General features: G+C 35.6%; 1 protein-coding gene and 1 pseudogene across 1 annotated transcript in view; one reads left to right on the top strand and one right to left on the bottom strand.

The window, feature by feature from the left end:
• MAP2K4 (mitogen-activated protein kinase kinase 4) overlaps window positions 1–21,254 on the bottom strand; it is a 115,522-nt gene that overhangs the window by 33,051 nt on the left and 61,217 nt on the right. The window contains exons 4-5 of the mRNA XM_063109631.1: window positions 9,939–10,058; window positions 1,155–1,274 (exon numbers count right to left, since the gene is read on the bottom strand). Of these exons, the coding sequence (XP_062965701.1) occupies window positions 1,155–1,274; window positions 9,939–10,058 (240 nt within the window). The remainder of the gene's footprint in view (window positions 1–1,154; window positions 1,275–9,938; window positions 10,059–21,254) is intronic.
• Window positions 16,522–20,526, top strand: LOC134389528 (thioredoxin-related transmembrane protein 1-like; annotated as a pseudogene).

The following is a 21,254-nucleotide window of genomic DNA, read 5'->3' as shown; positions in this document are numbered from 1 at the left end:
TTAGGGGGGGGGATCGCAACCCTAGGCTCAGTGTCGTATGCACCACGTTCAGCCAGTGAGCGCACCGGCCATCCCTATATAGGATCCGAACCCGCGGCCTTGGTGCTTGCCAGCGCCGCACTCTCCCGAGTGAGCCAGAGGGCCGGCCCTGAATCTTAAGATTTTAATGACTGCAGTTAAATCCAACTTTTAAAAATCCAGTTATACACAAGTATCTCTTACAACAAAAATATAGTTCAGAAACTGTCTATACTTTGAACCAGTCTTACTAACCTTTAATGATTAAACAGGATAACTTGGCAACTGACAGGTGGACTATATTGGAGGGGGAGGATTCAGGCAAAGAAGAGATAGGAAATTACATGCAATAAGAATACCTATCTTACAATTTCCTATATGATTTAGTTTACACATCAACTAACACAGGACATGTCATTAGCTCAGATTCTCAGTGGTTTCTGAGAAGCATGTTAGTTTTGCTCTATTAAAAATAGATTATCTTTTCTCCTTAAAAAAAATTGTGAACATTTGACAAATAAAAGTTTCAGAATAAGAAAGTAAGTGATCACAAATTCATTTTCAGAACTATAAACACATATGCAAAAGAATACTGCTTTTGTTTTTTGGCACTCTGGTAAAAGTGAATCGACCAAGTTAGTAGTAGCACTGGTTACTGAAATTGCTTGTCAACATTTTAAATAGTTTAGACTGGATAACTCGAATCTTAAACCACAGGAATCATATTTTGTCTAAGAGCTTCAATTGAAAGATTCCAAGGAGACTGCTGAAATTCTAATCAATTTAGGGATAAGTGAGGTAATATAACCTATTTAAAAATAGTTAAAGCAACAGGAAAAAAAATGAACAGAAAATTGCATTTTCTAGTCTTACTTATAGCAGTCTGTTACAGTTCATTGAGATTTGAATAAAAAACACCGTATTTATCTAGACTATATTTTGAAAAGTACTCTTACAAATGATTGTGTTCATTACCCCACAGAAGTGACTTTGTCTCTTATTATACCACAAATAATTTTCCAGGAAGGAACATTCTAACATTCTGTGAAGGACATTCTGATACGTGCATTCAAAACGCCAGTAGCATCTTTATATAACTATACATACCATGAACAATATGAAAACCAGGTACTTACTGCTAAAGTGATTTTGCCTAAAATTTCTTCTGGAATAACATCATCTAATACACTATATACATATTTGTAAAACTTATCAAACGAGGTAGACATGAGTTCCATGCAGATCCAACAGTCGCCCTATAAAATAACAAATACCTGTTATTCTTATAAGCAAATTAAGTACTCCCTTGTCTTTACTTAAAGTAGAAATACAATTAGAAAAGAAGCGATCTTACATTCTTTTTTATTTTTAATCTTAAACTAGTGATAATTTTTGGTTCCTTATTAAAGCCCTGAGCAGAATATTCTACACAGGTTTAAACACAAACTATGCGGTTAAAGCCAATTTTCCCCACTCTTAGTTATATGAACAGGGACAGTCCTACACAGAAAACTCTTGTTCTTTTACAAAAATTTCAAATTTTGCCAGAATTGAATATAAAAACAGGAAATATGTGGAAAACCACTCACTTTCACTAGCAAAGAAAATAAATATTAATGCTGAGCAATATATAAACTTCTTAAATTATCAAAAAACAGAAAAAAATACATAAAGCAAACCCAATGCCTCATGACCCTGTTCAAATACCACCTTCTTAGGGAGGCCTACTCTGACTGATACAAAGTGCCAGTCGCCCCACTCAGAATCTCCTTACCCTGCTCTCTTCTGCATAGTCCTCCTCATCTTCTAATATAAAGTACAATTTACTTATTATGGGTGTAACATATCTTCCCTAATATATAGGTTACTAGAATGTAACCTCCACCAGGACAGGGCTCAATGAATAAATAAATGCTGCCTATAATTAAACTGAGTCGTTCAAACACTGCAGCATTAAAGATTGTTTGAAACCAATGTGAAAGCAATTTGACAATAAAACAAGAGAAATAAATGTTTTGATACCATTTGATGGAATCGTCTCATGACTGGAAAAGTAACTTAAACAAATATTCCATAAATTAAAAACAAAACAAAACTAGAAACCACTGAACTATCTCACAAAAGGTAATGGTACAATATTAAAGGGATTATCTAAAATTAAACTTCTTGAAAACTATACAGTTCAAGAGAGGTATGTATGAGAGGCATGAGAAAATGAGAACATAAGCAGATAATCATGATTATAACTCTATAAAAGTATATAAGCATATGAACGAGGACTATAAAGTACCTTATGAAAGTGAAAATACCACAAGGGTAATGACAAAAATTATTTTTTGCTAATTTACAAATCTAGCTGTATCCTTAGAAATTTTCTTCCCACTAATCTCCTACTCTTCAAGCCTGACCTGGACTGCTTATATAAGACATTAACACCCGTTAAGGCAAAATGGCTTGCCCAGAACAACACTGCTAATTAGTAATAGAGCCATGAATTGAAGCCAGGTTCCCTAACTCTTTTCTTCTATCAACACTTCCAATGCAAGTATACTTAACTGATATGTAGAAAAAGCATATGTTGTGATGAATACTGAGATAATAATAGCACTCTTATAATAGGACCACTCGTTTGAACATTCATGTAGCTACATGGCTACACAGAATACATTTTTGTGAAACATATTTGACATAGTGAACTTTTATTTATATTTTATTTAAGTCTTTCTTCTCTCTCTAAGTCTCTTTTTCTTTGGAGTGCTGTGGAAAATGGCTTTCACAAAAGATTGAGTAACATACTTTATACAAAACATACACTTGCAAATATTTTAATCTAAAGATACCATCTCAAAATTTACTGGATTTTTTTTTCTTTGCAGCAGCCAGAAACGAGCTCCAAACCCTTGATCTTGGTGTTATCAGCACCACACTTTCCCAAGTAAACTAACCAGCCAGCCCAAGATTTACTAGTTTTTTTTGGGGGGGGGGGGGGGGGGCAGCTGGTCAGCAGAATTTTTTATTAGAAAAAATACAGCACATTTAACTCATCCACTTCGAAAAACAGCAGGAAGACACTTAACCTCAATAGTATAGCAAAGTGGAAAGATCCCTTATATTAACAATCTGAAAGGCCTGCCTTACTCTCCAGGCTCTCCTAATTTCTACTTACTCAAAGGTACTTCAAACAGTTCTGAAAAAATAGAATTAAAGGAAAATACAAATCTTTCCATGAACTTTTTGAAGTAGCTGCGTATAAGCTTGTGTCTCCTCACTTCCATATGAAATGAAACTGACCCACCATCCTCAATAGACTGTGATAAAGGTCAAATGAGTTAACATCTGTAAAGCACAAAATAAAGTGCCTGTCTAAAAACCGTAAGTGCTAAAAACTATAGTTACAAAACTGAAGGAGAAAGGATGGAAAAATAGGCAAACAAAAGAGAAAGGAAGACATGAAAGCAGGGGAATAAAGATAAGAAGTAAACTGAGAACTGAAGATGAGAGGGGAGGTGATAACAAGGAGCAAACGGCTCCAGTGAGGGAAGTCTTGGCAGTTTCTAAGGCACATAACCTAACATAAAGACTTCTATCTCTGGCAGGTCCTTTCAGACATAACTAAGAATAGACAACAGCAATGAGCTGGATTTTAAAATAAAATGGAATGGTCTGAGCTGCCTGAAAAAGTAGTGACGGCAGTATTACTTTCATGTTCAAGCAAAAGATGGAATGCCTAAAATACAAAAGAAATACATGAATATGGATTTACTGAAAAAGAAAGGTGGAAGAATGATAAAAAACTGAACCACTAAGATAATATAAATGTTCCTAAAGACAAGATCCAGATAAAACTAATAAAATAACTACATACCAACAATAACCAGTGAGAAGATAAAATGTTTAGAAAGACAAAATTCACACTGGAAATGAAAACTTTACAGCACCTAGGAATATATCTAACAAAATAGGCAAAACCTTTAAGAAAACAAGTATAAAATGTTACTAAAGGATATAACAAAAACCTGACCAAGTGGAGAGGCAGACCATGTTTACAAATATGAAGACTCAAGATCATAAAGATGTCAAATTCCCCCAAATTAACCTAATAATTCAATTAAATTCTAGTCAAAATGTTCATGCACCTGGACAAGCTGACGCTAAAACTTAATAGAAAAGTAAAGCCAAGAATAGCAGAGACAATTTTAAAGAACAGGGACTAACATACTAGACAAAGAGGTTTTTTGTTTTTATGTTTGTTTTAAGAAAAGAGGACTGGTAAGGAGATCTTAACCACTGACTTGGTGTTGTCAGCACCAGCTCTCCCAAGTGAGCTAACCGGCCATCCCTATATAGGGATCCGAACCCGTGGCCTTGGTGTTATCAGCACCACACTCTCCCAAGTGAGCCACAGGCCGGCCCATAGACAAAGAGTTTTTATAAAGCTATCACAAAACATAAATATACCAATGGAACAGATTCAAAAGCCTATTCACATACAGAAATTTGATATACAATAGATATAACAAAGCAAACAGTGGCAAAAGGATAGATTATTAAATGAATGCTGCTGAGACCACTAGCTTTCCATATAGAAAAAAGTTAAATGAGATCCTTACCTCAAATCATTCATAAATATAAATACGAAAACCTCCAAATAAATTTTTTGAAAAGCAAAAGGTTAAAAAAATTTTTTATAAGAGTTCATGACTTCAGGGTAGGAAAAAATTTCTTCCCCAAAACAGACATGAAAAGAACAAATCACAAAGGATAAGATCTGTTAAATTTCACTCCATTATAAATAAAGCACATCATATGAGAAGTTTAAAAATAAGACAAAAACATCTATTTGGATGTAAAGAAACAAAAGACTGGGTAGCCCTGAATAATAAGGTGCTACGCTAAATTAATCAGGAAAAGACAAAACTTAATAGAATAATGACAAAGGAATATGAAAAGGCAATTCATACAAAAGAAAACCTAAACACATGTATAAAATTCTGACCCTTACCAGTAGGGAAATGCAATTTTAAAAGAGAGATACCACCTCAAACCCATCTGACTGTCAAAAATGAAACATTTCATAATAGCAAATGTTACTACAGACCAGGCAAAATGAGATCTGTGACAGAAAATGCTTATGAACTATCCAATAAACACTCCCCCTTTCTTATGTACAATGTACCTAGCTAAAAACTACATTTTCTAGTCTTCAATGAAGAGAAAGGCAGCCAATGGGATGTCAACACAAAACAGATGGTTCACAACTCCAGGGAAGTCCTTTCAAGTTCTTCCATTTTTCCTTCCTTTGTGTAGACAAGACAGTGGAATTCTAGGAGCCAACCTGGACCACAAGGTAATCTTAACAATGAAACCACAAATTAATCAAGCCACTAATAGTCTCCATTACTGATACCCGAATTCAATTCTTGATATAGAAATTCTCATTCATAACTGGTGGAAATAAAGTCAGTAGAACAATTACAGAAAGAAATATGACAATATCAACTCAAGTTGAAGACATTCATATCATTTAATCTATCAATTATGTTTCCAAATACATAACTCTAAAGAATCTGTACTCCAGCTTGTCAAGGAGACATGCATGCAAAAGAAAGTTCATTTTTGCACTGCTTATAATTGCAAAAAAAAAAAATAAGAAACAATCTGTTAGGATTATTTAGAAAAATAAAATATGGTATATTTAATCATTACAATTCCACCATAACAGTTTAAATGAATTAACCAAATCTATATTTACATGTAAAAATCTTGAAAAGTATATTAAATAAAACACATTATGGAGGACTCATCAAGAATGACTCTATTTATGTAAACTTTGAAAAGACATAAAGCAATACTTTGTATTATGTAGGGAGAAATGCATGTATGAAAAGCCTAAACAAACAAATTGAAGAAAACATTAAGTTCAAGGTACCGTTTAGATCTGAATATTACTATCCAGATCTAAACCTTTCACAAAGGGGCATAAGATAGGGGCTTTAACTGTATTTATAATGCTTAGAGATAGACAAAGAGTTAATATGCCAAAATGCTAACACATTAAATCTGTGATTTCAGTACACTGTTATTCCTCTGTAATTTTCTATATGTTTGAAATATTTCATAGTTTAAAAAAGCAGGGACCACCTTAAGAAACTAGAAAAAGCAAATTAAAAAAAAATAAGTGGAAGAAAGGAAGTAATAGTAATCAGAATGAAAATCCACTACCAAAAAAGCAGAAAGTAGAAAAATCAATACAGAAAAGTAATGTAATTGAGACTTAGTTCACTGAGAAGGTTGATAAGACTGATAAGCCTCTAGGCAGACTAATTAGGCAGAAAAACAGAAGACACAAATTACCAATGTAAGGAAAAGGAAGAAGAGGGGTAGGGAGAGGTAACATTACTACAGACTCTACAGATATTAAAAGAATAATAAAGGAATGTTATGAATAACTTTATTCCAATAAGTTTGATAATGTAGATAGATGAAAGGCACAAATTTTTTTTGAAGGGAAGAACTACCAAAGATCATTCAAGAAAAAATAGGTAACTTGAGTAGAATTTTATCTTTGAAAGAAATTAAATTTGCAGTTAAAAATCTTCCCACAAAGAAAACACCAATTTCTACTGTCTTCACTGGTAAATTCTACCAAATACTCACTGAAGAGATAATGCCAATTCTACACAAAATCTTCCAGAAAATTTTTAAAAGGGAGTATTTCCCAACTCATTCTATGAGACTGGCATTATACTAACACAAAAGTCAGAAAAAAAACCATTCAAAAGTCAGAGGAAAACATTATAAGAAAACTACAGATCAATATCTCTCATAGACATAAAAATTCTAAATAAAGTTTTAGCAAATTAGCTGAATTTTAGCAACCTCTAAAGAAAAATGTTTTTCTGAAGCCTTATTAAATCTTTTTAATATTTTTAACTTTTATAACTTTGGGAAACACACTTTGACTATTCACTCTTAAAAGGTGAACTTGCTGCTTTTCTAAAACTTCATCTTTTACTATTCAGAAAGTACCTATTACTTATTCCACTCTAAGATTTGGGGTGAAAATTTATGTTTCATCTACTTAGGCATCTTATGACTTTATACAGTTAAATGTGTAGTTCCAAAGCCTTCATCTTATCATACTCAAAAATCATAACATTTAAAAAGTAGACTTTTTTTAAATGAAGCTAAAAGCTCTTCTTTTTGAAAAAATAGAAGGAACACTGACATTTTGTCTCTGGAGTCCCATCTCTGTCACTTTTGTCAAATGACTTTTGTCAAATTAATATTCCAAATCTCATTTTCCTCTCTAGAAAAAGGGGATAATACCACAAAATCCCCTAAGTTTGGTGGAAAAACAATACATATGTGGAAACTATAAAGAATTCAACAGACATTAGTGCTTATACCTGCATATCTTAATTCCCTTCAACCTTCCTGAGATTATAAAACCAAATCTTACTCAGCTATCCATGATAAAAACCACAAGGACACTTTCAAGCTTTCATTTCCAAACACCCTGTCTGTCAATCATGGATATCATTTACTCTGCCTTCCTTTCGTAAAATCACACTTCCAAACAATCTAGCCTGGGGCTACATATTTAAATATTGCTTAAATGACTGATTATTTAAATGTTACTTAAATGAATGATTAAATAAACGACCAAGAGAAATGAAACAGTATATTCCAACACTATGGAGGTGATTTCAGGTTAAGATAGAGCCAGTGGGAGTCTACAGTGATAGCAAACACAGCACTGAAAAAGCTGGCTATGGAGTCTAGCCAAGAAAGAAAATCTAGTTTGGTCTCTAAATAACTACTGTTCTATATAAGATTTAAAGAGTAAAGTGACCAGAGGATTTAATGACTGTGACAAGTAAGTTCATAGTTTGGGGATGAAGGGAGGAGGAGATGGCAAGATTGTGGTGAAACATGAAGAAAGTTCCAGATTTATGATGTAAACAAACAGAATATCATCATTTTGTAATATTTAGGTCCCACGTATAGTCATGTACATAAATCCATGACTGTGTACTGATGTGACATAACACTGATATAAAATGATGAAGAAAGTTAACAAATTCAATGTATCTGGTAATAAAAATGAATATTTGAGTCATTAAAAAGTACAAGGACAGGAGTGGAAAGAAACTACGAGTCTAGAATTAACAATAGTGATTCAACAAAGAAACAGGCTCTTTCATGGAATATAACACACCCAGTTACTAGAGTTACCTACTAAGAGCACAGAAAAATAAATGAAAAAATTTCAGAATTGGGTTGAGGATTAACTGACTAACCTCTAACATCTTTTCAATTATACGATTTCATATATTTCTATTCAGTGCTACATTCAGCCCTGTTAAAAAAAAAAAAAAAATTGTATTATTTGAGTTAATTAACAACAAAAACCCTGAGGTTAAACTCTTTGTGATCCAGTTCCAAAAAGAAAAGAGGGGTGGGAAGGTTTTTCTTCTTACCAGTCATAACAACCCCAACCAGCTCATTCTAACATTTTCAAAATGAGAATGGTATTTTTTAAGAGTATTTGAAATGCTCAACAGTTCAGTTCAAGTCCTTCTCAACTAATGAAATATCACAATTTTTTGATGATAGCCCAGGATACCATAAAATATTTGATTTATTTACAGCTCCAGCTTTACTCCTGGCCATTACTTCTATGCTTTAGGGAACTGGACGACTGGCAGTTGGATGAGTAAGTGAATTGACAGTTTGGGGCAGAAGTGATAACACAAGTTGGGACACAGAATAACCAGAAGCCAAAAGAAGAGACATGACCATGAGATCAAGAAATCAGAGTTCTAATTTCAACACAAAAATCTGCATAACAAAATTAGAAAAAGAATTCTAGTATAATTATTAATTTCTATGTCTATTGGGTATAATTGAGGATTGTGGGTGGGGACAAATAAATGGTTACAATAAGTGCTGGTACATTTGATGACAGAAATGAGTAAAAGTTAAAAAGAAAGGGAGGGAGGAGCAAGGAGGTAGCTCAAGTCCAGAAGCGATAGAATCTAAACCTATTGTTTTCCTACCAATATTTAGAAATCAGCTGATTTGTCAGGTTTTTAAAGAATAGAAAATATTTGTAAATGAAGAAAGGAAATATGAGATTCACAAATGAGAGCCACAATACTAAAAACTAAAAAAAAAAAAACAAAAAAAGAGAGAGAGAGAGAAAGGGGGGGAGAGAAAGAGAGCGAAGGGGGGGAGGGAGGGAGGGAGAGGGAGGGAGGGAGAGGGAGGGAGGGAGGGGGAGGGAGAGAGAGAGAGAGAGAGAGAGAGAGAGAGATTAACCCCTTAACCAAAGGAACAATGAGCGGTGGAAGTTAAAGTGTAGATTATCATGGCAATATACTAAAATATTGAGATATCAAGTTATAACTAATGTATGGCTGTGGATTGACTGAATTGTGTCCCCCAAATTTCATATATTAGAAGCTTAATCCTCACTGGAACTGTTGAGGGTGGGAAATCCTATTACGGTAATTGAAGAGGTGATTAGGTTGTAGGACTGTGCCAAAGTGAATAGATTTAAAATGGTGGTCAGGGGCATGACTTGGAGGGCTTTTAAAAGAGAGTGAAGGAGGAGGTTGCTCTCTTTTCTCTTCTTCTACCATTTCTACAATGTGATACCCTGCCATCACTGTTGCCACCACTGAGACCCTCACCTGATATGTTCCCTGGACTTTGGACCTCCCAGCCTCAGAAACCATAAGCAATAAATTTCATTTTTTTATAAATCACCCAGTTCCAAGTATTTTCTTATAAGCAACAAAAAGGACTAACACATATGGTGTTTAACTGAAGACTAGAATCTAATTCTGTCATTCACTTATTTGTCCCAATTAAATATTCATTTATCAGCTAAATCCCAAATAGTTTATTCCTACCTCTCTGAAGAGTGCACCATAAAACTGAACAATGTATGGGCAATCACTACTCCGCATTACTACATCCAAATCCATAAGAAGTTGTTTTTGTTCTTTTTCATCCACTGTTGACCGAATTCTCTGGAAAAGAATGACAGAACATGTTATAAAAATATTAAACAATTTTAGAAACCTGAGAAAAACCACAAAGCTGAAAATTACCAAGCAGACATCACAAATACTAATCAGACATGAAAATTATCACCTTTCCTTACACTTTAGGAGAGTAATTTTTATCACAAAAAATTTAACAAAATAGATTTAACGGGCATAGGGATTTTAACTATTAAGTATTCAGTAATGATGACGGGAGTTATTCAGTGAAGTTCCTGGGCAGTGAAAATTAACCCCCACATGCAAATATAAAGAAAATCATAATGAGTTCTAACACATCTGAATAACATGAATAATTACAGGTAGCTTCATATTCTTCTAATCACCATTACAGAAACGTATGGACTCCAGGCATCCAGTGAAAGAACAGCCCTGTTCACTCCCAAGTACCCTCACACCACAGCATCCTCATTCATCAGAGGTGGAAAACGGTCCAGAACAGGAAAAGGGGAGGACTAGTACAGGGACATGCACAGACAAGAATCCAGGTCTCCCAAATCCTAGACTGGGACTCTTTCTCTTCACCACACTTTCTATATGTTAAAACCAAAAAGTTCTACCTGACTCTCCAACCCATGAGTCTACATAAACCTGTGGAAGAAAACCTGAAAAGGAAAAAGCAGAGGGCTCTTTCTGTCTACTTCTAAACCGATGAGGCCCTTCTCCATACACTGCAGATCTGGGATGTATCCCTAACCAAACTGTATAACAACTTCTCTGCACATTTCTAAGTGACTGTTAGAAAACATTAGTTACCCCCACTTCCCACCTCCCATCTGGGAACAGTACAGAACATACAGGTGTTCAGAGGGATAGTTCCCAATTCACTAGAGCGAAAGTAATCAAGTTCAGAAATTGTAAAGGATTAATAATGGAGTTATAGTTTAATGCTAAAGCATGCAAACAACTTCCATCCTCATAAAAAAGTTCACAATGTCACACCACGCCACAGTGTACAATATATAGCACATACTTACAAGGTAAGTTAGTATCAAAAAATACACAAGGTAGCATTTTGTCTTCCAAAGACTTCAAGGTATCTGTCCTCAATGTTCTTGAAAGTGATGAAGACAATCAATTAAATTCTTGAGCCCCTTTTATAGAGGAAAAACCAGAGGCACAGAAAGATACAAAAGACGTATTCCATGTGACATGAGAATAAGCAGTTGTTTTAGAAGTAGGTTCTCTTAGTTTCATTTTTTGACACTAAATGAAGACTTCCATATACTCCAAATACAAACAAATTTAATTTTGCTACTTAAAATTTATAGCTGGCTAGCTACAGTATTTCATACCTAATAAAATGTATTAACTGGCAGCTACCTTATACACACTGATTTATTTTAAACTTACACTGAATATCACTGCCCAAATAAACAAGGAAAAAAATAAGAATAAAAAGCAAACAAAATAAGACTAGTTCTGTTAAAAGTTAAGAAAATTTTCATCCCCTCTCTCTCTCATTTCTCTATTTTCATAGTTCGGGGATTAATAATCTTGCTTTTGAAACAGCATACGCATAATGTTTGTTGAAAAAGATTTTTAAAAAATCAAAACAGCTCCTCAGAGATGTGATCTGTGCTTGTTCAAAACATGACATTGATAATTTTTGTAAACATTTTTATTACACTTATTCCTATTTTTAAAATACAACTTGAAAAGTGTAGCTGTGAAAATACTAATTCAGGAAGGTTATTATTTTGTAAAGGATCTTAATAATCCCATATATCTTAACTTAAAACATACTACGAGAGTTGGTAATTAGAGACAAGCAGGAAAGAAAAATCAAATGACTCTTTGGTTAGGAAAGATTTACATCTACTAGTTATTAAAGAACTCTCACTATTAAAAGGTTAACATTATTTTTTCTGTTTTTACTTGTATGGATATACTAGCAAATGTAAATAAGAAGCACCGTTTTAAAAAATGTCCTCTTTGCTAGCTTATTTTTTGTTTCCCTAAACTGGTTATGTGGTTTTCTAAATTTACATTTGTACAAATGCATATATTTCAATCCCTGGAAAGCATATGACAGTCAAAACTTGAATACTTATCATCAATAACAGACTTTTGGGAGCCAATTTCCAAAAATCCTGCAGTAGCTACAAAAGGGATACATGCTATTACATGAATTGGCAGTCTAACTGAAGTCCCAGCATCTGAATGATATCTAATACTGAGACAATCCCTGACAGAATTGTTATTAGCCAGAATGTAGAGACAGTTTCTGGCACAGCCCTAACCTTTCAGATCATCAGCATGCCAGGAAATTTATTCATCTGTAACATATTCTTTAATGCCACTTCTAGTACAAAATAGAACAAGGAATGGCTGGATGGCCTACTAGTCTAACGTGAAATTGATTTTGCTCCTGGATGCTTTTCAACAGATTAACACCTCCTCATGCTCTCCAAACACTGTGTCCAGCTGTCTGGCAGTGGGCAGAAGAGTAGCTGCTGGTATTGCATCTGAATTGTTTGGGACTGAGCAAGCACAGCTGACTGAACTGTAACATTTATCGTATGTGAGCATGTAATAAACTAAACTAATTCAAAAGCCCTACAGGACCCCAAAATAGGATTAACAAAAGCAACAGTCTGGCAGTGAGCAGAAGAGTAGCTGCTGGTACTGCATCTGAATTGTTTGGGATTGAGCAAGCACAGCTGACTGAGCTGTAACATTAAACACATGTGAGTACATAATAAACTAAACTAATTCAGAAGCCCTACAGGACACCAAAATAGGATTAACTAAAAGCACATACCTATAATAGCAAAAACTTCAAATTAATTATATTAATTCAATAATGCAATAAATAATTCAAGAGGGGAAATATGTAATGATTCAAATTAGAGAATACTTAGTAAAACAAAAGACACAACCAAGAAAGTTTTTCCAATGGAACATCAAAACAATATCTACAAGAAAGATTTCTATTACTTGAAACAAGGCCAGGATTTTCTGATATTAAGTAAGCATAACTGCCTAAAACTGAACACATCAATGAGAACAAACTTCCTCTCTTTATAAAGCTGTCCTTAATCAAGGGCACAGGAAAATGGAAGTACAAAGGTAAAGCCAATTATATTACTTTAAATCCTCTTGTAATCACAATGTTCAGAAATCAAATCCATTAATAAAACCTTGAATAAAATGAAAATTTCATTTATTTATATCATAAATTCAGCAAACCTTGTTTTGTTTTTTTAAATAACGAGTGGGATGAAAAGCCCACACAAGACCAAAAAATATTTAAGAACATAATCTCAAGAAACGTAAGTTTTAAAAAGTTTCATTTTCATCCAAATATCAGAACTCATCAAAATCATTCTTTTTCTTTTTTATGGGGTTACTGAGCTCTTTCTTGCCACTACCTTATTAACCTAGCGTAAGTTAGTACATGCTCTCGGGACAAATTCAACAGTATTTCTTGAAAAACAATCCACATCTCTTTTCCAATAATGAAAAGTGTTTTCAGATTAAAGTCTTACTTTATTTGGAACATAACATAGAGAAAACGTTTAAAAGTAAGACCAGACTTACACCACAAATATGTTAAGTAGTTTTCCACAATGAGGAAATTCTTAAACCTGAAGTTGAAAAACATTAAAAAAAATTGTTGGCCAAATCCATATTCAACTCCTAATAGAGCTTTAAAAGCAAGCAAATGCCAATAAAAACAACATGTAGACAAAGGTCAGATATGCCAAAATGATTCCAATTAAGAGTCACTCAGAGACACAGGGAAAAGGGATAAAACAAATTCCCAGTTCTCTGGTTTGGGGACTATTCGTATAATGCATGGTTTTGGGGTTTTTTTTCCCCCTCAATAATAATGGATTTTATTTTTCTATTTACATTTTTTTGGCTGCTGACCAGTACAGAGATCTAAACCCCTGACCTTGGTGTTATCTGCACCATGCTCTAACCAAATTAGCTAACCGGCCAGCCCAATACTATACATGGTTCTTGTCCAATATAAAAACAAAAAAAGATCCGAAGAGCTTCATTTTTCTAAAATTGCCAGTCCACCTCATGTTATTTGTTGGGGCAGCCACAAACTCAGTTACTGGAAGTTCTGTACCGATGAGGCTGCAGTGACAGAAAATTCATAAGTCCCCAAAGACAAGCAAAAAAATTTCAGTTGGAAATTATCCTCTTGCCATCTCCTACCTCATCACAAAAAAACAGGAATGTCCACTTTGACAACAGTCCCAATCACATACCAATGGCCCACATCTCAAGTACTTGTTAAAAGGTTGTTTTCCTTCTTTTTGGGCAACGTGGCATCCAGAAGTCATTGGTAAATTTAAATATGGGCAGCTTATACTTGGCCTCACATGGAATGCCTCAACTTTTAACAGCTCAAATTTAAAATATAAATACCCCTTTTACTGATACTGAGCAATTTTGTAAATGTGGTATAGTTCTAGATGCTCTCTAACTTTACATAGGGATCTCTTGGGCAGCTCTCTCTTCACCCTGACACGATTCCCTAGCCTTATGTCCAAAACCTGCCAACCCCACCACCCACATACAATTTTTTGATACCATCAGGGATGAATGGCGGCTAGTGATAAAACTAACGTCAGTAACTATGAAGAACTTTCAAGTGGGTTAAGACACACAGTTATCTTGGAAAGGGATTGGGGAAACTAATAAAACTAAATTCACTAAAGGACTGGAGCTGAGAAGGGCAGAGAGAAAGAAGTAAACACGGGGATGGATGGAAATAGTATATACTCTCAAGGAAAACTAATTTAACTCCCTTTTACTGAGATATTATGACTTAATTCAGTCATAATGGGGAAATTTTTGTTTCCTCTCGTTTCCTAAATTTATTTTCAGGGTTAGGGAGAGACAAAGAGAGAGGATAGAGAGGAAAAGTATGATGATGAACAGATTGCTACTTGGGGGTATGGTTAGGAAGACTTAAATATGGCAAAGAGAAAAGGAAGGAAGGAAGGCTGACAACACGATAGCTAAGAGCAGAATTACAGAGAAAGCAAAATAAGAAAAGCTCACATGGCAGAACCTAAGAAGCATTTCACCAAAAAGAATATCGCCTAGGTGTTAAATAAATACCTAGCTGATTCTGATAGTAATCCTTGCCACTCACCCATGCCACTCACCCAGATTCGATTAACCCTTACATCTCCCTGCCAGAGTTCTCAAAGATATCTCAGTTGTTAAAGAGGTCAGACACACACTGTATACCAAAGCACCAAGGCCTGCCTTGAAATGACCCATTCTGTGACTGCCTCTGGCCTGATGTGACAACTACTTCCTCTTACTAGACCAACTGTAGTTTTTCTTCCTACCAAGTAAAGCTGTAGAAAACGTTAGGCAGATGACAAGCTCTCTCTCTCAAACAGCATGTGCATGAGGAGGTACTCTGGGTTACCTGATCCCATTCCTGCCTAGATAAAGAGAAAACAGGTCATTATACTCCCAAAAGACTCAGAGTAAAGAAAGACTAGTGGCAAGTCATACACGCTATTGATTAAAAATGGCAGTTCCACAGTATGCGTGACAGATGTCAGTTCCTAGGATCTGAACATTCCAGGCAAAAAAGGATATGAGTCATCAGCAAAAGTACCAGGAATCAAGAACTTAGTTCAGGAACTGACTTTAGAAGGCAGTAGTGCAGTATACAGACTTGAAAATGATGACGTAATCAAATAAACTAACAACATGTCTACCAATTCTAACTTATACTATTTTTGTTTTGTTTTGAAATGGAGAAAATGTTTGGGGGGAATGAGATGTGGGGAGCAGATGAAATGGGAAAACTAATGTGGAATAGCATGAGCATCAGTCCTGGCAGATAAGGTCTTTAAACCCTCACATGACAAATTCTTGTTAGAATTTTGGATGGCTCAGCTGAGGGTCCAGAAGGCAGTACAGCAAGGGAATAAGAGTAAATTAGGTGACTGATAACCCACTGCACGAATTCATTCTTACTGTTTACAGTACATTAGGAATAAAGTGGGAATATTTCAAAATGAAAGAGAGGTGAGTTCCCTAATCAGACATTAAGGTATGGACACAATGAAATTCAGCAAGGTGATAGATTCAATAACTACAGAGGAAATCAGTGTGGGGCTTTATAAATTAGTCCAGGCACTAACTAAAACAATTTGAGATGGGATAAAATGACGTAAGATACTAGTAATTTTGCCATTAGCAAGGCAAAGGGTCATTTCCAATTTATCACCAAACTAAATCAGAACACCCAAAGGTATTTACTGTTCTGCAAAGCTATATGGGACCTGCTACCACTCACAGTTAGCTAAAGTTCATATTTCAGTGCATGTGGCTCATTCCTCTACATAAGCACCTACAGTCATCTAAGGTTATCAAAAGGTTATCAAAAGTATCTGTATTCCATATTACAAGTAACTGCCAAATGTTCTGACAAATTAGTATGATGGCTACAACAACCATTCCCAGGACAAGAACCAAGCCAAAAACTCCCTGTGATGACAGTCTCTACGCTCTGTACCAAGCGGACATTGGTAAATATCTTACCACCCATGCAGAAATCCTAGAACTGGTACATGAGCAAACACACCACATGGGACCTCATGTGGAACTCTTGTCCATGGGAAATTAAAGTGATATAGTAAAGGTTCAACAATATTACATTTATTTATTTATTTATTTGTTTGTTTGTTTATTTTAAAGATGATCGGTAAGGGCGTCTTAACCCTTGACTTGGTGTTGTCAGCACCACGCTCTCTCAAGTGAGCTAACCAGCCATCCCTATATAGGGATCCAAACCCGTGCCCTTGGTGTTATCAGCACCACACTTTCCCAAGTGAGCCACAGGCCAGCCCGACAAGATTACATTTAAAATCAAAAGATTATTTTAATGAATTGTAAAAATCATATTTTGACAGTGTGTGCAGTTCCTATGACCTACAAACACCAATACTATTATGCCATAAACACAACCTTGTTCATTAAACTTTACTTGCTCCTAACCTCCTAAGGTTAGTGTCTGTGAATAAAATATTAAGGGGAATCCCTTGCTGTCAATAACTGACTTCAGATCAACCTAAGTCAGTGATGTAGGGGATGGGAAAGCAAGGATCACACTCCAATCCCAAAGTGTCCCCACTATTCTGATCCTTACAAAAAAATACGTTGCTTTCCCAGCAAAAAAAAAAAAAAAAAAAGAATTCAGTTCTAACATTAAGATGGAAAATCCCAGAAACCACTACAGCACATCAACAAGCAATCAATCACCTTCCTCTAAGTCACAGGAAATCTTAGGCATTCTCATTTTCCTAACTTGCAAAACAGATTCTATATCCCACAGATGCAGCAAGACTCATATCTCTGCTGCACAAGTCCATCCTTAGCTGCTAGAATCTTCTAAATAGATCATACACAAAAATACTCATGTTATCTCACAATTCAAACATTAATAAGATCAAAGCAGATGGCAACATTAGCCAAAACAAAAAGTCAAAAAAGCAAGGTATTTGGAATGCTAATCACAGATGCAAATTTTGCTTTCATGTCAAAAAGTAACAAATAGTATCTGTGAAGTCAATTGTTTTAAATTATGAAAGCATATGCTTTTACTAAGAACAGAAGAAAAGATGCTAATACTTAACTGCAAAAATCATCTAAGTCTTTAGGAATCAATTTAGTGAACTCCCAGTTGTATCTTAGCCAACTTAATAAATTAATTAATAGTAGTATCTATCACCCATTCTTCTCACAGGGGATACTAAGATCCAATTAACTCCTTTTACATATCTTCTGTCAGAGAACTTGGGAGATTAATTCCAAAAGCATATGCTACATCTCCTCACAGGAAGAGCTGCCCTGAGGACAAAGTTAACAGAACAAGCTTGGCATGCCTTGATAAGGATGATATCACTGTCTCCCTTTTTACTAACTACATCATCCACATTTAAAGAACAAAGTCAATCTTAGGATTGAAATTTTTAAGGGCCTAAAGATCTTAAATCACATATCATAATTTCAGTACCCATGACAATAAAGTGAGATAATGACAGAAATCTGATGTATAACCAATTTCAGAGTCATGGCCATAAGAAAACAAAGAATAATAGAAAATACGCAGGAAATATATGAAATATTGTTTCAGATGTTCCCCATGTAGAGTGAGGTGTGATAAGACAAGATTCCTCCAAATAACTGTATAAGCTAGGGTACATTCCAATGTCACAATTCAGTTACGTGAACCAAATGATGTTAGAAGGTATCAGAAAATAGATATCCAGAATGTTCAGAAACACATAATGGTTGACTAAATTCACCTAGAGCAACCATTTCCAAACTGTCCTACTTGGACCCCTAACGTACAGTACCCCTAAGGGTTTCCAGTATGTGCAGGCAGCGTCTCTATTTCCTACCCCCTACACATCAACCAGAATAGTACTGATTTTGTCTATTTTATTTATTGGGTCCCACATACAAATCTGTTAATAGAAAATAACCCACAGCCTGAAAACCACTAACTGGGAGCAAGAGCAAAAGAAACACACATGCATACTGGGAATTCCAACCCCAACTACGCAAGGGACCCAAGTTCAAAATCAAGGCTAACTAGAGGGCAACCCTGCCACACCCTTGGAGTCTGCCCACTCCTGGAAGCGGTCCACTTACACTTTCCATATGCAACACCATGGCTTTTAAGCAACATTAGGTAGGAAGCATAAACATAACACGGCTCAGTCAATAGTGGACATCTTAATTAAGCCACATGATCTGGCCAATCAAATGCAAGCCTAAGATACTGGATTCCAGTCTCAATTCAAAACACAGCCATGATAATCAAATATTATCACTGCGGCCTTTTGAAACTCAATAAAATTGCCTGACAAAGCTCTCTATACCATCAAAAAGGAGTTTTTCCAATTTAAGGCCACCCCTGTCAAATATCATTCTAGTGCTTTCAGAACAATAGGCAAGACCGATGTTTAAACACTAAAATGAACCTCCTCCAATCATTATTGATCATCAAAGTCTCCACTGAAATCATTCAATAATGAAATTTTGACAGAAGTGGCATGGTCCCCACAGTGGCGGGAAAACAAACCAGGCCATACTTTCTGATTCCTGACTTCCCATATTCACCGTACCATCTGCAAGAAAGAGGCCTATCTAAAAAGCAGAGGAAAGCTCCGCACTGCTCAGGGAAGGGCTGAGCTTTGGGCTGCTGATATTGCCAGCAGAGGGCTCTGGTCCTTCCCATCAAGTATCCAGGGTAAGCTAGGTCTCAACTCCAGGTCAAGGACACTAAAGTTAAAATCCAAATAGGCACGAATGCAGGAATCAAGATCAGGTTACCAGACCAGGATCAGGAAGACTTAAATCAATGAAACAGGAGAGCTAAAAGAGTAGAGTCGGGTGTCAAAGGAACAAGACAAGTTAGGCAGATCACCAACAGAGAGAAACAACTGAAACCCTGACATACAAGGTCACATTGCTAACTCAGTCTGGTCTAAGTAACTAACCCCAAACAACTGATCTGTTTTTCTGATTAACCAAGGTAATATCTCAAGCATAAGACTCAAAAGTCATCATAATGATCAACAGTGACAGCCTTACATAACATCTGAAGGCGGAAGCGTGAGCTGCTATGGGGAAGTGGGGCCACAGTGCTTGCTGTGGGGTGGGTGAGCAGCTGACACGGCTCCTTCCCAGAGTCTTGTGGGTCCCCTGGCAGTCCTGGTGCCATTACTTAGGGGGCTGGGGGAGACTCCCTGGACCCACGGGCAGCAGAGTGAAGTGCACATCATCATGTACGAGAACTGGAGAGAGTTGCTGGAAGAAGGATGGATGGTTGAATTTTATTCTCCATGGTCTCCTGCTTGTCAAAATCTTCAACCAGAATGGGAAAGTTTTGCTGAATGTGGAGAAGATCTTGATGTTAAAGTTGCAAAAGCAGATGTCACAGAGCAGCCAAGATTGATTGAGCAGTTTATCATAAATGTTCTTCCTATTAGCGAAAAGAGTGAAAGAGTACTGAACCCGTTTCACCATCATTTTGGTCCAGGTTCTATTCTGATGAGTAGTATGTCAGCACTCTTTCAGCTATCTATGTGGATCAGGACTTGCCATAGCTATTTCATTAAAGACCTTGGATTACCGGTTTGGAGATCATATTCAGTTTGTGCTTTAGCAACTCTGCTTTCAGGACTGTTATTAGGACTCTGTATGATATTTGTGGCAGATTGCCTTTGTTCTTCAAAAAAGGTGCAGATCAGAGCCACATCCTTCAAAAATTATCATAATGTTCTCAACCTCTGAAAACAGTGGAGGAGGAACAAGAGGCCGATGAAGGAGGTGTTTCAGAAGAGGAAACTGAAAGTAAAGAAGGAACAAAGACTTTCCACAGAATGCCGTAAGACAACGCTCTGTGGGTCCATCATTACGCACAGATAAATCCTAGTCAATTTCTATAGACATCTAAATATTATGATTTTGGCAAAAAAAGATTGGTGATTTCTTTTGGTTTGAAGTGAACTGTGACTTGCTCAGATACTGCAGGGTTCAGTCTAGATTATCATTAGAATGAACAGTTTATGTTCAGAAAAATAAAAGCACTGGGTATAAAAGTTTGAAATACAATTTTAAGAACAGTATGGTGGTTTAAAAAATTATTTAATGTTTGAAGTCTGGTGCCAAGGAATAAGATTTATGTGTGTTTAATAATAATCTGTTTCAAGTATGAATTTAAAAATTGCATTTCTGAAGTATTCCATCACTAGGGTATATAAGATGATTACTTTAGAGAAAAAGATTTCACATTTGATATAATTTTTCTCAGTTTCACTGCGTGAAAAAAAGAACATATTTCCCATGAATGAGAACTCTGCCCATTGTCTCAAGAAATGTTTATTTCAATGACAGCTCTGTGGTCTTTTGAGAGAAATAGTCCAAAATTTCCTCATATTTTTAGATTATGCAACTAATAAAAACTACCTTACTTTATTAGTTTTCTACATATGATAATACACAATATGCTACTGATTTAGGAAATTTTTACAAGTCCATGGTGTTCTCTTGATTCCTATAAAGGCTGATTGTCTTTTTTGTTCCCTCTGTACAGCATACGGTTTGTATTTTTCTTATTTGTCATGGGTTACATTTTTTATTTTCAAACAAGATGATAATTTC

This window comes from Cynocephalus volans, chromosome 10 (genome assembly GCF_027409185.1).
Source record: "Cynocephalus volans isolate mCynVol1 chromosome 10, mCynVol1.pri, whole genome shotgun sequence".
NCBI classification, from domain to species: Eukaryota; Metazoa; Chordata; class Mammalia; order Dermoptera; family Cynocephalidae; genus Cynocephalus; species Cynocephalus volans.
The sequence above is the reverse complement of the archived record's forward strand: the minus strand, read 5'-3'. Positions and strand labels throughout refer to the sequence as shown.